Here is a 20,217-nt window from a genome sequence, read left to right on the forward strand (position 1 = left end):
ATCCATCTACTGTAAAGTCTATCTATCTATTCATCCATATAGTCTATCTGACCTTCCATCCATCCATATAAAGAATATCTATCTATCTATCTATATGTCATCCATCCATCCATCCATCCATCATCCATCCAAACATCTTGATTTTCTTACATATCGTAATGATTACTTTTATTTTAGAAATACAATAACTTTTTACCCCACAGTAATACCACAGACGTCATGATAGCAGATGCTTTATTTTCAGTTGACGTTTTTCTCATTTGTACCGACTTTGCAGTTTCTTGTAATAAAAATATGAATCATGTTTAGATATCACCAGTCACCTGAAGGGATAGTTCACCCTAAAATTAAAATTCTACCATCAATTACTCTTCCAATTATTGTTCCAAAATATTGATAGCTGAGAACCACAACCATATAATCATGAAACATACCAACAGCTCTCGATATTAAAATAAATATGGTATACAAATGTTCCAATGCATTTTGATTCTCTTTTCTTTATAGAAGCTAAAATATCTGTGCTGTCATATTACAATCAAACATCTTCATCCTCTGAACTGAATTCAGAATGATCAATATTCATAGTCGAGTTATCACCAATCATAACATTCTGTGCATTCTCAATATGGATGCAAGATGGCTGTTGATGCCATGTGGGATGTTGTGGAGGCATTTGCATTGGCACTGGTCCATGACATGGAGGTGGTCGTTGCGGTTGAAATCCTGGATAAATGGCGTTATTCTGCTGCATTACGGATTCTAGTCTCATCCGCGCTAATCTGGCAGTCTCTCGGCGTAGTTCCACATTTCTACTGTTTTCTTCTCGCAGTCGCCTCTGTTCTTCGATTGTCTTCTTAATATGCTGCTCTTTCATCCATACCAACTTTTGATTTGCCACCTTTTGAGGTGCCATGGCCCTCAAGGCGAGACGTTCGAATGCACGGTTGCCTTCATCGAGAAAGACCTTTGTCCGAAGAACCAACGGAATGCTCTGCCGCGGCAAACGGTTCTCTCGCGGTAGCAGCGGAATAACCGAGTGCAGTTTGTGATGTTTCTCTAGAGAATTAATGATCGCGGAATCAGTGCTAGTCGCACTGAGGTTTGTATTGAAGTTCTTGGTGAGCAACAGAATTGTGAACGCAGAGTTGTTGATGGCGTCTTCCATGCAACACAACGATGACCTTCCAGGTTCCGCGAAGTCCTCTGAAAAAGTTGCGCCTAACCCTGATGTTATACTCTCCAATTTATCTTTGAGTCTTAGCGCCTCGTCAGCATCTTCAGATTCGTGTAGGATCACAAATGCATAAAATGTTTCGTTTTCTTCGCTACTGCTTGGTTCTTGCGGGCGAAAACTGTTGGCTTGAGTTGGCGGTTTGCGATCGTTAGCACATTGGTTTGAGTTTACGGGTTGCGCTCTGAGTTTGGTGTCATTGATTGGGCCAGATGAAAAAGTAAGACCAATTTCTGGATTTGTGTTTTTCGATGTCACAATTTGAGAGTTCCCAATCTGGTCTAGACATGGTTTGGGCGCGCCATTGATGTCCTGTGTTTCAAGCGTCTGTGGTGGATTAATTGCACAACTATTTGATGATCTGTTCGGACAGTGTAGTGTTTGGCCTCGATTGTTTGTAGTTTCACTCTCTTGGGGTGTGTGTAGAGCCATCGGCTTTGATTCTTCGGTATTACACTCTGGGCCTACAATCGTTGGCGAGCTAATTTCGAGACTATGCGAGCTACAGATAGAACTGGATCGTAGCGACGACGGATCGCTAATGTTTCCCTCTGATATGTCTATAGACGTCAAACAGTCCATTTTGGATGTCCGTTCTGTGTTTGATCTTTGGAATTCGTCAATAACTTCAGGCCCACAAACTTGTCGAACTTCCTCAAAGACGTTGTCAACATCTACAGATCGCAAACTAGCGTTCTTGCTCATCACATAAGCCGTGCAGTACGCTCGATCTCGGAGCGACTTGTCGCATAATCGTTCTTGCACCAATACTGCAAACATCCGTGCAATGTCCAGTAAAGTCTCTGTGTCAGATCCTGATATCGAAAAACCGCCAAAGTGGCTACTGTTCAAACCTTCTCCATGCGTCTCCACCATTTCGGCCAAGTGTTTTGCGACCCTGCTCTCGCGGTTAGCCTTTAGCTTAGCATTTGCCTCCTCGTTCCTCTTCAAGAGAATCAAGCACATGGCGTGCACCAATTCTTGGTCCCGCGAGCGGCCCATTTTGAAAGTCAAGCTGACCAATCGCTCCTGGGCGGCTTGAGAGAGAACTTCAAACACCCTGGCAAGACCTGGCTCTATAAGTCCATGCTCCATAAGCTGTATGCCACCTTCTGCCATTGTTTTAAGCATGTATAAACGATCATATGTGAATATGTATACTCATACGTCATATTCAAGCCACTCCATACAATTTGAAGTCCAATAGTGGAGCATGCTTGCACCTAAACAATGAAAGACAAAGTGAAAGTAACATTGCTGCATGTTGATCAAGAGTCTAGCTTAATAAACAACAATACAAGACGAAGATATTATTTCATCCTTCATCACAATTTAATCTGTTTACATCACAATAAACAGGTGAGATATTTTAAATCAGGCACATTGAAAGCCATTTATGGAACATGCCAGAGAAACTATGCGTTATGAAAAACATTTAAATGACTAAATTAAACATTTATGCGACTAATATTCCTCATGAGGGGCTTTTAGACTCAACAATTTTGTTTACATTAAAGATCAAAGTCTAAAATGATCACTTGCATTGGAGCATTAGCACGGTTGTTAATGTTTAAATAAACTAATAATACATACAAAGTACATAAGTCATTCATATGATATAAATATCAGATCTCACTTAAATAAAATGATAATATGTTGAATAACCTTTGTCTTACCCTTGTAATAGGTCTCTGATGATCCCAAAACAGGAAAAGGGCAAACTGGAATATAAAACGACGCCTTTAGATCAAAACGAACAACCAGCAAACTTTAAACGCCAATGATGTTTATTTTTCCTATTGTTTTGCGTCTAAAACATTGTAAAAAATAGTGTCTTTATGACATAATGGCTTAATGTTTCTCTGTTCTTTCAACGCGGAAGAAGAAAAACTAATTTTATTGGAGTCAGATTAATATGACCAGCTGGTGGCAGTAAAAAGTTCTAATACTGGAAATTCTTGGGGAAATACATTTGAATGTCCCTGAAAACATAGCCTAAATCAATTAAATCTTTTATTTTGCATCGATTTCAAATGTTTTATGATGACTTGACGATTAGTATGACCACCAGTATTAAACATATGTCAAAATATCCTTTTGAAAAAGTTAATTAATTAATTTTAATAGGACTTAAATGTGTACATGAGGGAAATAATTTGTATTATTTTTTATTTTTTATAGATTTTATATTTTAAAATCAAGATTAAAACATAAATGTACAACTAAATAGAGTCATAAATATCTTCTAAGTCTTTACAGTATTATTAACCTGTTTAAATCATCATACCAGCTATTAAATGTTATATATAAACTTTATAAATCATCAATGCCTTTTATGTCAACATCAAACTCTTATTATATAAAAGGGGTCCCACATCTCGCGAGATTACTGCAGAAGCAAGCATGTGCGATAACGAGAGCAGGGTTTCGCGCGCTGAGCCTAAGCTCCGACAGTGGGCGTGATTGACGCGCCTTCCAACCAATCAACGAGCGTATCTAAACTCCACTCAGCCAATCAGCAGCGCGCCGTGCCCCGCGGCAGGAGGGGAAACACGTTGTTGGAGAGTTTTATTGATTCGCGAGCTCAGTGTTTCGCGGCAGCCTTTGAATTGCAACAAAAGTGCAACGTTTTCACACTTTTATCACATTTATTGAATTAAAAGCACGTCTTGTTTTCAAGAGGAAGTTAATACAGGTAAAGAGCTGCTTTTAAAATCTCTTGAGGTTGGTATTTAAATGTATTGTCTTTAAAACCATGTGCACGCTCCTTTTTATTGTAAATATGTGTATAAGTTAGCATATTTATGATGTAAATATTTAGGTGATTTTTAGTGTTTATTAAATGTTTGTGTTTTTTCATAGTGCAGTAATTTATGTGATATCGATCAAAGACCCTGAATGACCCTGATTGTGTATTTAATAGCCATAAAATCTGCTGTTAATGTTTACATTGTGGCTTTTGAATGTCAAATGCTGGAAAAAGCAAGCAAATTTATCCAAAACAAGCTCATTAGAGGCATTAAAGTGTTTGTGAATGTGTCTATAGTTGTGCAGGATTTTTGAAGGGGACATGATTAAATCAACTTATTTTTTTTTCTATAACAAATCACAATTTAAATGTTAAATTGTGATTTGATTTAAATAGATCTGGGTTTATGTTTCACATTTAAGTGTCTATTTTTGATACAGGACCACCCACATCACATCCGACATGCAAATCATTACTTATAATTACACATTTATTTGAATTTTTTTCTTTTAAACTGATTGGGTTCAACATGTATGCTTTAACTAGTGTGATTTATGAATTTTAGATCTTATTCTGGTTATCTGTTTTTGGATTTACATCGAATATTTTACGATTTATGTTATTTTGCTGTGTTGCAGTACCTGTGTAGTGGATAGGGGGCGCTATAGTGTATTTCCGCCAAAAACAGGCGTGGTTTGGGTAGCTAAGATTGTCAACAAGGGGGTTTTACCCCATTACATATGATAACCACCCTTCGGAATGGAGGATAATCTCTGCCACCCTTTTGAAGTTGAATTGGGACATGTACCATGGTAAAACCATGGTATTTTTTGGAATACCATGCAAGTAAAATGGCATCTGAATCATTCAATACCAAAATGCATGGTTTATAAAACTGCAAATTATGTTTAAAATGGTTTTAGATAATGTATAGCACACTACAGGACCTCACCTTCCCAAAAGCATGTGAACTACCCATAAATTAGAGTTGCATGGTACTACCATCCGATGCCAACCATGGTAAAGCCACATGACTCTAATACAGATTGCATTAAAAAAGATAGTCTAAACTTTATTTCGCGCAATGCAGGTTTACGTAGAGTCAGGCCTAAAACCACCAATGAAAAGGCTTTTGCGATAATGCCGAGGAAGAAACCCCTCCTCCTATTGTTGCAACGAACACCTTCTTCCTGCTTGTGTGAAAGTTCTGGCTCCAGGCCATTGTTTAAACTCTGCCTATAAAAACAGAGGAAGGCGGTGGGAATCTTCTGTGCATGAGTCACTCACTTTGTAAACGGTGCCCCATTTCAGGTTTGCCGCCATGTGGATCCAGGTGCGCACTATGGATGGCAAGGAGACCCATCGGGTCGACTCCCTGTCCAAGCTCACCAAGGTGGATGAGCTGCGTGGAAAAATTCTGGAACTATTTAACGTGGAACCAGACAGGCAAAGACTCTTTTACAGAGGCAAACAGGTAACGGTTAAAGTCAACATGAAGTGGTGTTCGCAGTCCATTTTACTTATTTAATGTGACGTATTTCCATGTGTAATGGATATTGAGTGAAATAAATGTAGGGCGGGAGTTGATTGGATGGGGAAAAGTGTGTGGTACATTCCAGAGTGGAGCCAGGTGATTGGAGGGGGCTTGGTGAAAGTTAGAGGCGGAGCAAGTTTCTGCATTTCGATGGAAAATAACGAAGATGTATTATTTTTTTCAGATAGCGTATATTGAATCGTTCACAATTGGACCATGAATGTGTTTCTATTTTGTGTTGACTAGTAATAAGGCAAGAAAAGTTGTGCAACAAAGGTTCAATTATTGCTTTTACAAAACGTTTATTACAAAAAAATTAAGCGCACAAATTTTCATTAAAATGCTAAGTGAATTCATTAAGCGCATTCCTCCCGCTAGAAGATCTAGTTCCTGACATGTAAACTAAAAGGTGAAGTATACTTCGGTTTCCGCGTGATGCATATTTCGTCATCAGCACGTTACGTGTGGATCGCACCCGCGTGCAGGCTAGGTCTTCTAGACATGAGGACGTTTCGCGCATGCCATTGATTGCTAAGAATATCGCGAAGCAGTTGTAGTGCATGTGCGTTGAACATACGGTACGGGCTCGCGGTCAAAAAGATTATCCGTTGAAATGCTAGAGCGCAAAACTGTCCGTGAGACGTAGCGGCATGCGGAAACCGAATTATACCCAAGCCTTTAGTAAAGGTCGTTGCTGAGGTGGAGCAAGTTTTTACGTTTAAATAAAAATTAAAAAATGACAGATTACATTTTCTTTCGGGAAAACGTACACTGAATCATTCACAAATTTTAATTTCGTGTTAACTAGCAATAAGGTATGAGATGTGCTATATTTCGAATATACTCACAGCGAAAGGGTCTCGTTCCTTATTGCTTTTACAAAACAGTTAGGCTACTACGAAAAGTGCATAAATTATCATTAAAATGCTAAGCGAATTCATTAAGCGGCACCCTCCCACTAGAAGATATAGTTCCTGACATGTAAATTAAATTAAAGACCAAAGTATACTTTGGTTTTCCATGCGGTGCATATTTCGTCATCAATACATTACGTGTGGATCGCACCCGCGTGCAGGCTAGGTCTTCTAGACACGTGGACGTTTTACGCCACTGCTAAGAATATCGCAAAGCAGTTGTAGTGCGCGTACATTGAACTTGTCAGTACGGGTTCGCGGTTGAAAAAGTATAATTTGAAACGCTAGAGCGCGAGACGTAGCCGCAAGCGGAAAACCGAATTATACCCTAGTCTTAAAGTTGTTACAGAGGTGGAGCAAGTTTTTACATTTTGATTAAAGATTATGAAGTTGTTACTTTTTCTCTCGAAGTCATTCACAATAAGACCATTAAGAAATTTATTTCATGTTGTTTTGCTTTAGATTTATTTGAGTAAATGATTTGTTCGTTGTAGATGGAAGACGGTCACACCCTTTTCGACTATAACGTGGGTTTGAACGACATCGTACAGCTGCTGGTGCGACAAAGCGCCCCTTCTGCCCCGCTATTGAAGGAGCCTATCAAAGAGGCTGAGCTGTCCGACTCTGACTCTGGTTGCGGTTCGGCCCAGAGCGAGTCTGATAAGTGCTCGACCCACGGCGAGAGTGAAGCTCAGAGCGCCGGAACCTCGGGCCAAACTGACACACTGGACCTCATCGACCCCGGCTTTGGGTTTTATAAGGTATATTAGGGAAAAATATTGAAATAAATAAAACAACTATTAATGGTTAATGCTTTTTAGCGCTGATAATTTTTATCTAAGCTATTCGACTAAAAATGGTCTTTTCAGATAAATGAGTTTGTGGATGCTCGAGACTTGAACATGGGAGCTTGGTTTGAGGCGCAGATCGTCAACGTGACAAAGTCCTCAGGAGAAGATGGTGGAACTGATGCAGAAGAGATCATTTACCACGTCAAATATGAAGAGTGAGTCTATTTTAGTAAACGTTCATGTTGCTACTGATAGTCTGTCAATAGTCTTTATTTAATCTTTCATTGAACTGCAAGTCGTTTCCAGTCTGATTCGTAATTAACAGTGCACCTTTACTGTGACAGCAATTTGGTTAAGCTTTTGTTGTTTTTAAATGTGCTTTATAAACAGTTGACTTGTGACGTTTACTTCAGAAAATAGTGCTTTTGCCCAAATGTAAGGTTGAATTTTCCATTTTTTTCAATAACGGTCCAAAAGTACTGAAGTTATCCCTTTTTTACATGCCTGATTTCACTTAGTTTGATATTTTTGTTTTTAAAAAGGCAAAACTATATATAAATTGCATATTGCTTATTAGTCAATGTGAAAATGATCAGCTAACAGTGTTGGCTAAAATTTTACATAACTTTATTCTACCAAAAGAGGATGTTAAATTCCTAATTGTGAAACTTATGCTTTTCAGTTCCCCGATTTCTGTGCATTGCATTGCGTGTAGAGCACCTGTATTTGTCTCTGAACACGTTCTGCAGCTGTTAACGTCTCAAAAGTTTCAAGCGCTCTATTCATCAGTCATAAATTGTTAGTTTATCAAAGGCTTTCTGTTAAACACATCCCACAGCAGTTGAATGTTAATTACCCCTCATCCTGACTGTGGTCTGTGCAGTTACCCAGAGAATGGCGTGGTGCAGCTGCGTGGTAATGATGTACGCCCCCGAGCGCGCACGGTTTACCAGTGGCACCAGCTGGAGCAGGGCATGATTGTGATGGTGAACTTTAACCCTGATGAGCCCAAGGAGCGTGGCTACTGGTACGATGCTGAGATCCAGAGGAAGAGGGAAACGCGAACCCAGCGTGAAGTTTTCGGCAAGATCCTGCTCGGGTATGGTGATGTTTAAAACATCTGTTTTAACATTGACTGTAGAAACTAAAGGACAAAGAACTAATTTCAGCTTCCTGAAGAAGTTGCTGCAAGCATGAAGATGGTTATGACTAGGCCCTTACTTTGCAGAAGCTAAATAGATCGTCAACACTGTAATGTGAACAAAATGGGCCTTATTCACAAATTGCGAGCGGAACGAATTTGTGATGGTAAAGCATACGTTTTTGTTTGACATTTGCGTGAAATGTTTGACATTTTGTTTGTACATTTGTGTAAAATGTTTTTTTTTTTTTTTATTTATTTTTTTTTTTCACATTTTGTGTGAACTTCATATTGACATTTACGTAAAATTTTGTACATTTTAGTTTGTAAGATTTTGTAAAAAGTCTACATTTGTGTAAAACCTCAAATGTTTTTTTTGTTTTACTTTTGCGTAAAACGTCATTTTTGTTTGTACTTTTGCCTAAAATTTAAACTTTGTCTGTACACTTAATAAATTGACATTTGTGTAAAATTGTAAAAAAAAAAAAAACAATTCTACATGTGTAAAACCTCAATTTTTTTTTTTTTTACTTTTACGTAAAATTTTGTAATTTGTCCGTACACTTGCGTAAAACTTAGTAAATGTTGTTCATGCATTTGCTTAAAATGTTGGATTTTTTTTTTGTACTTTAAATTTTTGTTAGTATATTTGCATAAAACTTTGTAAATATTTTTTCTTGCGTTTTAGTAAAACTACGTACATTTATGTTCGTACATTGTGTAAAACTTCGATTTGTTCGTAAACCATTCTTATGCAAGTTGTCTGAGCATAAGGAATTTGTTCAAAAGCCGTTCTTGCATAAATTGTTGCATTTTAATGAGCAGAATGAACTCATTTGTAAATCATCCACTCGCAAAATCATGCTTGCGTAAATTTTTCGGTGAGCAGAATACATTTGTGTGAATTGTTTGTAAAACCATTGTGTAAATGGCTGCAGCATTCATATAAGAATGCTTGTATGAACAATTTACACACATTCGTTCTGCTCACGTTTCAGGAAGGATTTTAAAATGTTCGAAAGTTTATAATGTGCTGTACTTCCGTCCTTTCGTGGATCTGGTATTAATTGCGTCAAATTGAAATATGGGATCAGTTCCGGCCAAATTTAATTGCACTAATTGTCTTGCTCGCCATTTTTTTTATTATTTGGTTCTTTACAAATTTGACCTGTGACTTTAAAGGGATGCTGGCGATTCTCTTAACGACTGTCGTATAATGTTCGTGACCGAAATCTACAAGATCGAAGAGCCAGGAAGTTCAGAGGGACCAGGGGCTTCTTCCGACAGTCCTCTCAAGAGTAAGTCTGCCTCTTTATTATTTTTTTATTTTATATATTTCATCATTTAATTTTCAAATCTGGTCTGAATATATGTCCTATTTGAAATGCGTCACAAAAATGTACGTGCATTATTTTTTCTCTTGTGTTTGGAATCAGGGTCAAATGGACCGGAGTGTAAAGTTTGCAAAGATGATCCAAAGAAGAACTGTCGCATGTGTAACTGTCACGTGTGCGGCGTGAAGCAGGATCCAGATAAACAGCTTCTGTGTGATGAATGTGACATGGCGTTCCACACCTACTGCCTAAACCCGCCGCTAACCACCATCCCAGAAGATGAGGACTGGTAAATTAGTTCTCAGTCTAAGTATTCTAGTGTTTGCTAAGAATGCAAACCATGCAGCTTCTATTTTCAATTGTGGTTTGTATTGTTTTAATCTTGCTTTTGAATGCTAAGCCACTAAAATGAAAGTTTCCACCATGTTTGATTCTCAGTCAAGGTTAATCTGTGACATTTAGATCAAATTCATCAGATTTCTCCAAACATGAACTTTAACGTAAGTTCCTTCTTGTTTGTTAATTTTCTTTACTTACATTTTCCAGGTACTGTCCAGAATGTCGTAATGACGCCACTGAGGTGGTTCTGGCTGGAGAGAAGCTAAAGGAAAGCAAGAAGAAAGCAAAGATGGCTTCGGCGAGCTCGTCTAGTCAGAGGGACTGGGGAAAGGTGCGTTTCGCCTAAATAATTCGCTAATATACCGTTGAGATTTCTCTGATGCATTCACAAGAATTAGACTCAAGTGTTTTCGTTTGTAGGGTATGGCGTGTGTCGGCCGCACTAAACAGTGCACCATCGTCCCTTCCAACCATTACGGTCCCATTCCTGGAGTGCCAGTGGGAACTCAGTGGAAGTTTAGAGTGCAGGTGAGCATTTGTGATCTGTTAAATCCCTTTTCTTGGTTCCAATGACGCGATACTGAAGAGGATGTGTTTTTAAATGGATAATTAGATATTAAGGTTTTTTTTATGTAACTATCAGGTGAGTGAATCGGGAGTTCACAGACCTCATGTTGCTGGAATTCACGGCAGGAGTAACGATGGTGCTTATTCTCTCGTCCTCGCTGGTGGCTATGAAGACGACGTGGTACGTTAATAGATACTCGCCCCCAAACCATCCGTCTCGGAGTGCAAACATTCCCTTCTGTTTACCTACCACTTCTCTCATTTCAGGATGACGGTAATGAGTTCACATACACGGGCTCAGGGGGTCGTGATCTTTCCGGAAACAAGAGAACAGCCGAACAGTCCTGCGATCAGAAGCTCACCAACATGAACAGGTCAGAAACGGCCGCCATGAGGTTTTCAGGATTCGTAACTCACTTCCATAATGTGATTTGTATAGGAGTGGAAGAGATTTATGGAAATGTTGGGTGGAACTTGATTTGATCCATCAGGATTTGATTGGATGGTGAATTTTAAGTCTATTTAATTACGTTGGCTTGGTGAAGTTTAGCTTTATTTAGGTTCAAAGTCCCTAAACAAAGACCAACATTTCTGAGTGGAACTTCTAGAGCTTTCGAGCTACATCCTTCAGATTTGGTACAGACCTTCAGATTGTTCTGGAACAGTGTGCTACATATTTTCTAACTGATCGGACTTACGGTTTTCGAATGGTGGACAATCAAAAATGGGAAAATCCCACAAACTTATATTGACGGAATGTTCAAATACCAATGGAATGTTCATTAATTCAAACTCCAAGTGTCAAAAATTCAAATGTAAACAAACCCACAAGAGGCCTTTTAATCCGCTTTAAGTTGGTCTCTCTCTCTCTCGTTCATCGTTCATTTGTTCGTTAAAACTTTCAAAGTTTTCTCAGGCCAACAGATTTTGTCTTACCTAACTTTACCTATCTAGTTAATGTTTTAATATTTTCCCCGTCCACACACATCCATACATGATTGCATCTGCTGAAAAGAAATTTTCCCTTCTGAAAGGAAGTTACATACAAATATTCTTTAAATCATACATAATATGCACTGAAAACTAAGAACATTTGCTAAAGCTGTAGTGTCTAACATCTGCGCCACCAAATGCAGGAATCCTCAGGAAATCGGCATACGAACATCTTATAGTTGTCACTGCACATTAAGCATAGAAATTAGTATTTTAATAGGGGTGGGAATTTTTTCTGCTTTTTAGATTCCACAATCATTCTCAATGCAGAATGGTAGAAATTGAAAGCTTCAAACATTGTCCCTTTTCCTGATTAAGTTTGTTTTTTGTGTTGTATTTGTAGGGCACTAGCTTTGAACTGCAATGCCGCAGTGAACGAGAAGGAAGGGGCGGAGGCCAAGGACTGGAAGGCGGGGAAACCCGTGCGAGTGGTGCGAAGCTCCAAAGGTCGCAAACACAGCAAGTACAGTCCCGAAGACGGCAACCGATATGACGGAATCTACAAGGTGGGAAATTCACAAGTGTTTTGTTTTTGAGAATGATGGGACTTGAATGTTGTGTAAATGTTCTGAAGTGTGGACGTTGATTCATGTATCAACACTACTACTTAATTGCGTGTGTTACCTGTGGGAAGTAATTTAGCGTTGTGTTTGTCAGGTGGTGAAGTACTGGCCGGAGAAAGGCAAGTCTGGCTTCCTCGTTTGGAGATACATGCTGAAACGAAACGATGACGAACCAGCGCCATGGACACGTGACGGAAAAGAGCGCATTAAAAAACTGGGGCTTACCATGCAGGTAACGTCAGCGAAGATGGTTTACGGGACTCTTAATTTGCTACATTCGATATTCAGAAACTTGTGGGTAAATTTCACGAAACCTGCCGACCAACACCCAAGGACAAAGATTTTTGGCATTGTGGCATCACTTTACTGTTTTTGTTCATCATGGTCGTATACGCATTTAAAGAAATTGTGTTCGGTCAAGACTTTTTTTTTCTTTTTCTTAATACAGTATGTTTTTCAGGCTAAAATTTAGTTGAACCATTACGGCGCATAACGTCCAATATTATGGTTGTGTGTGCCTTTAGATACAAATATTTTTTGCATATGTTTTTTTTTATTTTTAAGATTGCAGTAAAATTTTGGCTTAAATGTATTTGATGCATAACGCCCATCATTATGGTTGTTGCCATTTTAAATGAAAATATTTTTTCAATTACAGTAAAAAAAAAATAAAAAAAAAAGCTTTTTGGGGATTGAATATTAAGGCATCGTCATGTAAAACATCTATCATTATGGTCGTATTTCCATTTAAATAAAAATATTGAGTTTGGACAAGACATTAATTGTAGTAAAAATGTTTGGCTTAAATGTTGTTGACTCATGACACGTAAATTACTACATTATTAATAATATTGCATTATTATTGTCATTTTCGCCTTTAAATATTGTTCAGACAATATTGACTTAATTGCTGTAAAAAAAATTATAATTGGCCTACATATTTGCAGTTTTAAAAAAAACATTGTGTTGAGACGAGACTAAGTACAGTAAAAAAAAAAATGCTATCATAATGGTACAAATTGTTTGATCAAGACCTTTACGCCTTTTCTAAAAACATTTAATCACATCAAGAATTTCGAGGGCAATTCGCTTAAATGTGACCGTCACAAAACAAAGTCCAAGTTCCACGTTATCACACATGAGGTCATAAAAGCTGCATAGTAAATCAAAGAGTTGGCAGAATTTTGTTTTAAATAATTTTAGATGGACATGTCAGCTTTCCACAAGTATTTCATGTGAACTACCCTATAATTATGTCTTAATGCTCTGAGAAATAGGCTTAATTTTTTTCTTCTTATATATTACACCCCAAATTCAAATGCAAATAAATGACGAATATATATATATATATATATATATATATATATATATATATATATATTTATTTGTGCAATTCAGTATCCTGAGGGTTATCTGGAGGCTGTTGCTGCAAAAGAAAAGGAAAAGGAGAACAAAATTGAAGATGACATCGAAGAAACGCCTACTAAGGGCAAGAGAAAGAGGAAATCTCAGAGCGGTATGTGAAATGTACAATTGGCTACATGTGGTTTTACAAGCAAGATCTGTGCTTTTGTTACATTTGGTTTGTTTCTGATTTTTGTAGTGGATGAGAAGAGTTCTCCAGCTAAAGGCACACCTAAGAAGACGAAGGTGGAGGCGTATAAACTGAGTAAAGAGCAGAAGGCTTTAATCAAAGATGATGAGCTGAATAAGAAACTGTGGGATGAAGCCATGGAGTCTCTTAGACTTGGACCGGTCCGTACTGCGACATGTATACGTTTGATTGCTCTCTTGCTTCTGAATATTATAATAACATTGAATGTGTTTCGCTTTAGCGGTTCCTGAATAAAGTGGAGGAGGTTTTCCTGTGCATCTGCTGCCAGGAAGTCGTCTATCAGCCAATTACGACAGAGTGCCAACACAACGTCTGCAGGGTAAGGCAAATACTGCTACCACATAGGGGGCCATTCACACCGAATGCGTAGTTGCGTCCATTGCGCTGCATTTCACCGCTTTTATTTTTTTCCCCACCGTCTCGCACAGGAGTGCCATGTTTTGTTTTGGCGCCCTGTCAAGTTAAAAAGAACTTCAACTTTTAAAACGTGTCTCAAGACATCAGCGGTATATTATATACGCTTTTCTTTTTTTTTTTTTTTTTTTTTTTTTTTCTTTGCGCATCAGTCTGTATGACCCCAAAATTCTATGGCTAGTCTTTTTATATAATCTGATTTGTTTTTGTTTGTTCATTTCATTGGAACAATTAAATAAAATGATTCATTGAATCGTTTGAGTCATTTTTTTATTAATTTAGCAGAGGCATTTACCTAAAGCGACTTGGGAAAGTATTCCCAGAAGTACCTATGTCACAGTTTACCTTTCATGGTTGTATTAAAATTGGAGATAGACCGATAGATCGGTTTTACCTATGAACTGGTGCCGATAGTTGCTTTTTGGAAATATCGGCAAAAATCTATGCCGATAGTTGCCGGTATTTTATTTTATTTTTTTATTCCTCCGTGCTCCTTAAGTTTTTTTTTTTTTTTTTTTTTTATTGAAGTGAGGACGTGCAAAGAAAATGCGACTATATGGAAACGTCCCTTGTCAACACATATCGTGTCACCAACTTCATATATTGTGAATAAAAATAATATATAGGCTATAAAAAGCTTAATTTGGGAAATATTATATATAGAGCATTGTCTGATTACCACCCCTGGAGTCGTGAGTTTGAATCCAGGGCGTGCTGAGTGACTCCAGCCAGGTCTCCTAAGCAACCAAATTGGCCCGGTTGTTAGGGAGGGTAGAGTCACATGGGGTAACCTCATCGTGGTTGCTATTAGTGGTTCTCACTCTCAGTGGGGCGTGTGGTAAGTTCTGTGTGGATCGCAGAGAGTAGCATGAGTCTCCACATGCTGTGAGTCTCCGAGGTGTCATGCACAACGAGTCACGTGATAAGATGTGCGGATTGACGGTCTCGGAAGCGGAGGCAACTGAGACTTGTCCTCCACCACCCGGATTGAGGTGAGTAACCGCGTCACCACGAGGACCTACTAAGTAGTGGGAATTGGGTATTCCAAATTGGGAGAAAAGGGGATGAAAATATTTATAGATCATTGTTACAGTCAAGTCTCCGTCACTTCAAAATAAGAGTCCCCAGTGTGTTTCAGGCTTGTTTTGTGTTAAAAGTCCCATGTTCTCAACCCAATCTTTTTTTTTTTCTGATTATTATTGGAATTGTGGTTGGAAAAATAATTTACAAGCCTCTGTCTGTGCCGGGAAAAAATGTTACAATATTTTTATAAATCAATTTAAAAAAACGATCTGCCTTTTCTACCACTTTAGTTATTGGTATTGGCAAAATTCACTAATTAAAATATTTAGGTTACATAGATAATTTGAAATGTTGGAAACATAAACAACAGTCGGCCAATTCTGATTTACTTTCAAATATAGTTCTTAATTACAGTCGTGATTTTACAAATGGTTTGCAATTTAACTTAAGTTCTACTAAATGATTAAAAATAACTGGTGAAAAATATTGATTTGTTATAAAGATTGATTGTTTTGCAATATTGCTTTATAACACCAATGTTCAGGGACTTTTATTTTGAAATGACGCAGACTTGACTGTAACCATGCTCTATAATTTAATCACTTTTATTTATATACCCTTTTCTCTCAATTTGGAATGCCCTGATAGTTTTTCGGAGGGCATAACTGGCTTGTTTATGCTCCTCCACATTCCCAGAATTAAAAGCAGAGGTCCGTGCATTAAGTGCCGCACGAACATCGCTATTAATCCAAGGTTTCTGGTTCGGGTAGATCCGTATTGTTTTGGATGGAACAACATCCTCTACGCACATTCTGATGAAACACGTGACGCTATCAGCGTAAAGCTCGATGTCATCATCAGAGGCGGACCGGAACATCTCCCAGTCCGTGTGATCAAAACAGTCCTGTAGCGTAGAGTCTGATTGGTCAGACCAGCAATGGATCGTTCTGAGGCTGGGTGCTTCCTGTTTCAGTTTCTGCCAGTAAGCGGGCAGAAGCAGAATGGAAGAGTGGTCCGATTTTCCAAATGGTGGGCGGGGGAGGGATTTGTAGCCATCCTGGAAGGGAGAGTAGCAATGATCCAAAACCCGGTCCCCTCGTGTGTTGAAACTAATGTGTTGGTGGTATTTTGGTGCAACTGATTTGAAACTGGCTTTGTTAAAGTCCCCAGTCACAATGAACGTTGCCTTAGGGTGTGCGGTTTCCTGTTTGCTTATACTCCCATACAGTTCCTTGAGTGCCCGGTCTGTGTCGGCTTGTGGCGGGATGTACACAGCAGTGATAATGACCGCTGTGAATTCTCTCGGTAGCCAGAATGGTCGACACAGAAGCATGAGAAATTTCAGATCAGGAGAGCAGAAAGACTTGATAGAATGTACGTTCCTCTGATCACACCAGGATTTGCTGATCATAAAACATACACCACCACCTCCTACTTTTACCCGAGAGGTCTTTCGCTCTGTCCGCTCTGTGCACGGAGAACCCCGCGGGTTCAATGGCTGAGTCTGGAATCTCTGCAGACATCCAAGTTTCTGTTAGGCAGATAATGCAGCAGTCCCTCGTCTCTCGTTGGAAAGGGATCCGCGCTTTCAGCTCGCAGAGCTTGTTATCCAGAGACTGAACATTTGCCAGTAGAATACTGGGTAGTGGGGGTTGATTTGCGTGATGTCTTACTCTGATGAGAACGCCGGCTCTGTTTCCCCTTTTCCTCCTGCGTTTCCGCTGCCAGGCAGCCCAGACAAAGGGCTCTGCTGGTGTGTTTGTAAACAGCGGGTCGGCATTGAGAAATTTGAAGTCCGGTTTACGGTGTGTAATTGCAGAACCAATGTCCAAAAGTGTTTATCGTAGACAATAAGGCAGACAACATCCAAGACAAAAAAAACATAAGAATTGTAAACAAAAACAAAAAACTACAATGTTGTTTCGGAGCTCGCAACGCAGCAGCCATACTCGGCGCCATCTTGAATGTGCGTAATGAATTCAGAAAAATTAACCATAATATACAGTACTGTGCAAAAGTCTTAGGCACATAAGATTTTGTACAAAATCATTTGTCTTGAGATGATTATTTGTATCTTCAGCTTTAGTGTGTCAATAGGAAATATAAATGTTAGACTATTGCTAATTGAATAGATAGAAGAACAGGGAGCCCTGCAACAGATGGCATGGCCCCCCATAAAGCCCCCCACTGAACACTGAGTCAGTCTGGGATTATATAAAGAGACAGAAGCAATTGAGACAGCCTAAATAGATAGAAGAACTGTGGTGAATTCTCCAAGAAGCTTTGAACATCCTATCTGCCAACAGCCAAGAAAAACTGTGTCCAGGTGTATCTAGGAGAATTGGGACTGTTTTGAAGGCAAAGGTGGTCACACCGAATATTGATTTAGCTTTGTTTACTGGACTTTGTATGACGTTAATTGATAAATGAAAACTATTTATGGCATTATTTTTGAAGACATTCTCACTATGCAACATTTTTCGCAAGTGCCTAAAACTTTTGCACAGTACTGTACATCATGACCTCTCGAGTGTTTTGGTTTAAACATTACACCCGTTGGGCAAATAAAATGTCCTTGAAAATTGTGGCTTGAAAAGAGTGGGAAACCTGTATAGAATGGTTGGCCACGCGTGTGCGTTTATAGTCATTTTCATCCAATCAGACAAATTTAGTCAAAATCATCTGTTTTATAATATGATCAAATGGTTTTTAATAGTAAATGAATCTGAAAATAATGCATGTTTGTTTTCATTTTAAAGGAATGCCTTCAGCGATCTTTCAAAGCTGAGGTCTACACCTGTCCAGCTTGCCGACACGACTTGGGCAAAAACTACCAAATGATAGTGAACAAACCCCTTCAAGCCATCCTCACCCAACTCTTCCCCGGATACAGCAGCGGCCGGTTATGATACTCCTGCTGTCCGTGAACTACGACGGCAACAAGACGCAATTCCACAAACGAAAACTGATTTTGTTTTTTAATATATTTAAAGAATGTTAAGACGTATCGGGTTGTAGGATTGTTTTAAAAACCTCCACCTTGATGGAGAACTGCTACTTAATTTGGCCCTGTTTTGTGATCTGCCTCTTATCTAGCCAGTTGATTTCTGTCCGTGGTCATTTTTTTGTTGAAATGCAAGCTTTGTATTTACGAGTAAAGGTGATTTATAACGTTTTAGACGTATTTTAGTTATAGGTGCTTTCCTTAAGGTGCTTCCGTAAGAACCGCCTTGTACCTTACACCAGCACAATGAAATGTAGCTATGCACAAATTCCCTTGAATTATTTTTCCACCAGCAAAAATGTTCTCGTCATGTTACGTAACAAACGTTCGTACGATTGCACTGGCTCCTGTTAAAACTGATCCCGGTGCGAGGGTTTTCTACCGTAAAATAACATTCAGTGATGTTTGGCTTTAAAAAAACATTTATCGTACCACTTTTATTTTTTATTATTATAGCAAACTAAATATTAATCAAAATGAACTGTAGTTATGCACAATTCCGATGTTTGCAATGACGAATAGATTTCGCCAGTAATGCGTCGCCATTACGTAGCTTTTCTGTCGTAAAATAACATTTCATCGGCGTTTGGCTTTAAAAATGTTTATATTGTACCACCGTCATTTGATAACCAACTAAATGTAATCTAAATGAACTAGTGACGCACCATTATGGTGTTTTGCTTTTTCTTTCTACGAATTTTTTGCTAGCCTTAATTCATCATTATGATGTTAACATATGTTTGTACGAATGCGTTGGCTCTTAAATCCTGTTAAATTGATGCCGTTATGTAAAGATCCATGAGTTTAGGGTGGCGTAGCTTTTCTAGCACACAGTAACGTTTATTTACATTCGGCTTTATAAAACTTTTTTTATTGTACTGCCGTTATTGGCAACTAACTAAATTTATTCTAAAATGGACTCATTTTAATCTTTAATTTTACGTGAAAATTTTGAATTTTTTTTTTTTTCCCCCTTGTCCATTTGATTAGCAACTACATTTTAATATGCTCAAATTAATACATATGATCCCTCTTTCTAGTATATTTGCTTTGCTGTTTAACTACTGTATGTGGTTTAGAAATGGAGTGTAATTTTTTTCACTAACCTCTGCCGTTATGCAAACAGTGGTCACGTGTATACAACCCACTGAGTACTTATCCAGGGTTTGTTTTCAGGTTCTATTTTGCATTATTATACATGGATGAGTTGATCCTGGATAAGGTTTTGTACGCACCTGGTCTGCCTTAACTTTTTAAATGTTTTCGAGGTAAATCCTTGAACCGTTTTTCGCACAAACCCCAACAGTTTCTCATTCAGGAAATATTTAATGTATCGTCTTTTCGCCCAATGACGTTCTTTGCTTTTGTTATAGTATTCGCAAAATAAATGCCAATGGCTGCAGGTAATTCCTTTTTTTTTTTTTTTTTTTTTTTTTTTGTATAATTTGTTTTCTTTAGTTATACCTCAACTATTTCTAATATTTACATAGACTGGAGCTGTATATTCTGAAATTGAAATTGTATATTTTTAGCACTTGTATTTAGCCATTGTATGTAGTGGTTGGTGCATAGCTATTTCCTTGCACTGGTATGAGTGCTATATTTTTCAATAAACTGTATTGAACTTTTATATAAAATAAATCACAACACGTGTGGTGTTCTTTTCCTAATACATTTTGTGTATCACTTGTCAATTTTTGTACAGAAAGCCACTAATGAAACCATGACAATGGGATGGTTTAGAGAAGCCTAATTACCCAAGTGTTCAAAGTTTAGTGTAGTCCTGATCAAGAAATGGCTCGAGTTTTTGGAAGTGAACACCTAATGCTTCAAAAGTATAATTTTGTTCAAGGTATTTGGTGGAACAGGTTTTTAATTGTGTAATATTCAAATGTATTGCTACTGTTGTTCTAATCTAATAAAGAAACCTGAATATGCTGTACTACATAGGGTAATTCAGGCCAAAATGGCCTAATTTACCTGAATTCACCCTATAGTATTT

At 38.2% G+C, this 20,217-nt stretch overlaps 2 protein-coding genes across 3 annotated transcripts; one reads left to right on the plus strand and one right to left on the minus strand.

Annotated features, from left to right (window-relative positions):
• Nucleotides 1-140: 140 nt before the first annotated feature.
• On the minus strand, nt 141-3,140 carry LOC127438497 (TIR domain-containing adapter molecule 1-like). The gene is made up of 2 exons (XM_051694133.1): nt 2,911-3,140; nt 141-2,457 (listed from the first exon to the last, which is right to left on the minus strand). The coding sequence occupies exon 2, from the start codon at nt 2,363-2,365 to the stop codon at nt 539-541; it is 1,827 nt and encodes a 608-aa protein (XP_051550093.1). The 5' UTR covers nt 2,366-2,457; nt 2,911-3,140; the 3' UTR covers nt 141-538.
• LOC127438496 (E3 ubiquitin-protein ligase UHRF1) lies at nt 2,479-19,875 on the plus strand. 2 transcript variants are annotated; one of them, XM_051694132.1, is made up of 17 exons: nt 2,479-2,593; nt 5,295-5,457; nt 6,926-7,192; nt 7,301-7,437; nt 8,106-8,321; nt 9,546-9,661; nt 9,800-9,986; nt 10,244-10,367; nt 10,457-10,564; nt 10,680-10,784; nt 10,871-10,977; nt 11,940-12,102; nt 12,254-12,391; nt 13,558-13,675; nt 13,763-13,914; nt 13,995-14,093; nt 17,971-19,875. In XM_051694132.1, the coding sequence occupies exons 2-17, from the start codon at nt 5,305-5,307 to the stop codon at nt 18,118-18,120; spliced, it is 2,340 nt and encodes a 779-aa protein (XP_051550092.1). In that variant the 5' UTR covers nt 2,479-2,593; nt 5,295-5,304; the 3' UTR covers nt 18,121-19,875. The 2 variants fall into 2 exon arrangements, with proteins under 2 accessions (XP_051550092.1, XP_051550091.1); XM_051694131.1 differs by lacking the exon at nt 2,479-2,593 and adding an exon at nt 3,799-3,929 and having other exon boundaries at nt 17,971-19,836.
• Nucleotides 19,876-20,217: the final 342 nt, after the last annotated feature.

Source organism: Myxocyprinus asiaticus, chromosome 49, assembly GCF_019703515.2.
Source record: "Myxocyprinus asiaticus isolate MX2 ecotype Aquarium Trade chromosome 49, UBuf_Myxa_2, whole genome shotgun sequence".
Classification (NCBI taxonomy): domain Eukaryota; kingdom Metazoa; phylum Chordata; class Actinopteri; order Cypriniformes; family Catostomidae; genus Myxocyprinus; species Myxocyprinus asiaticus.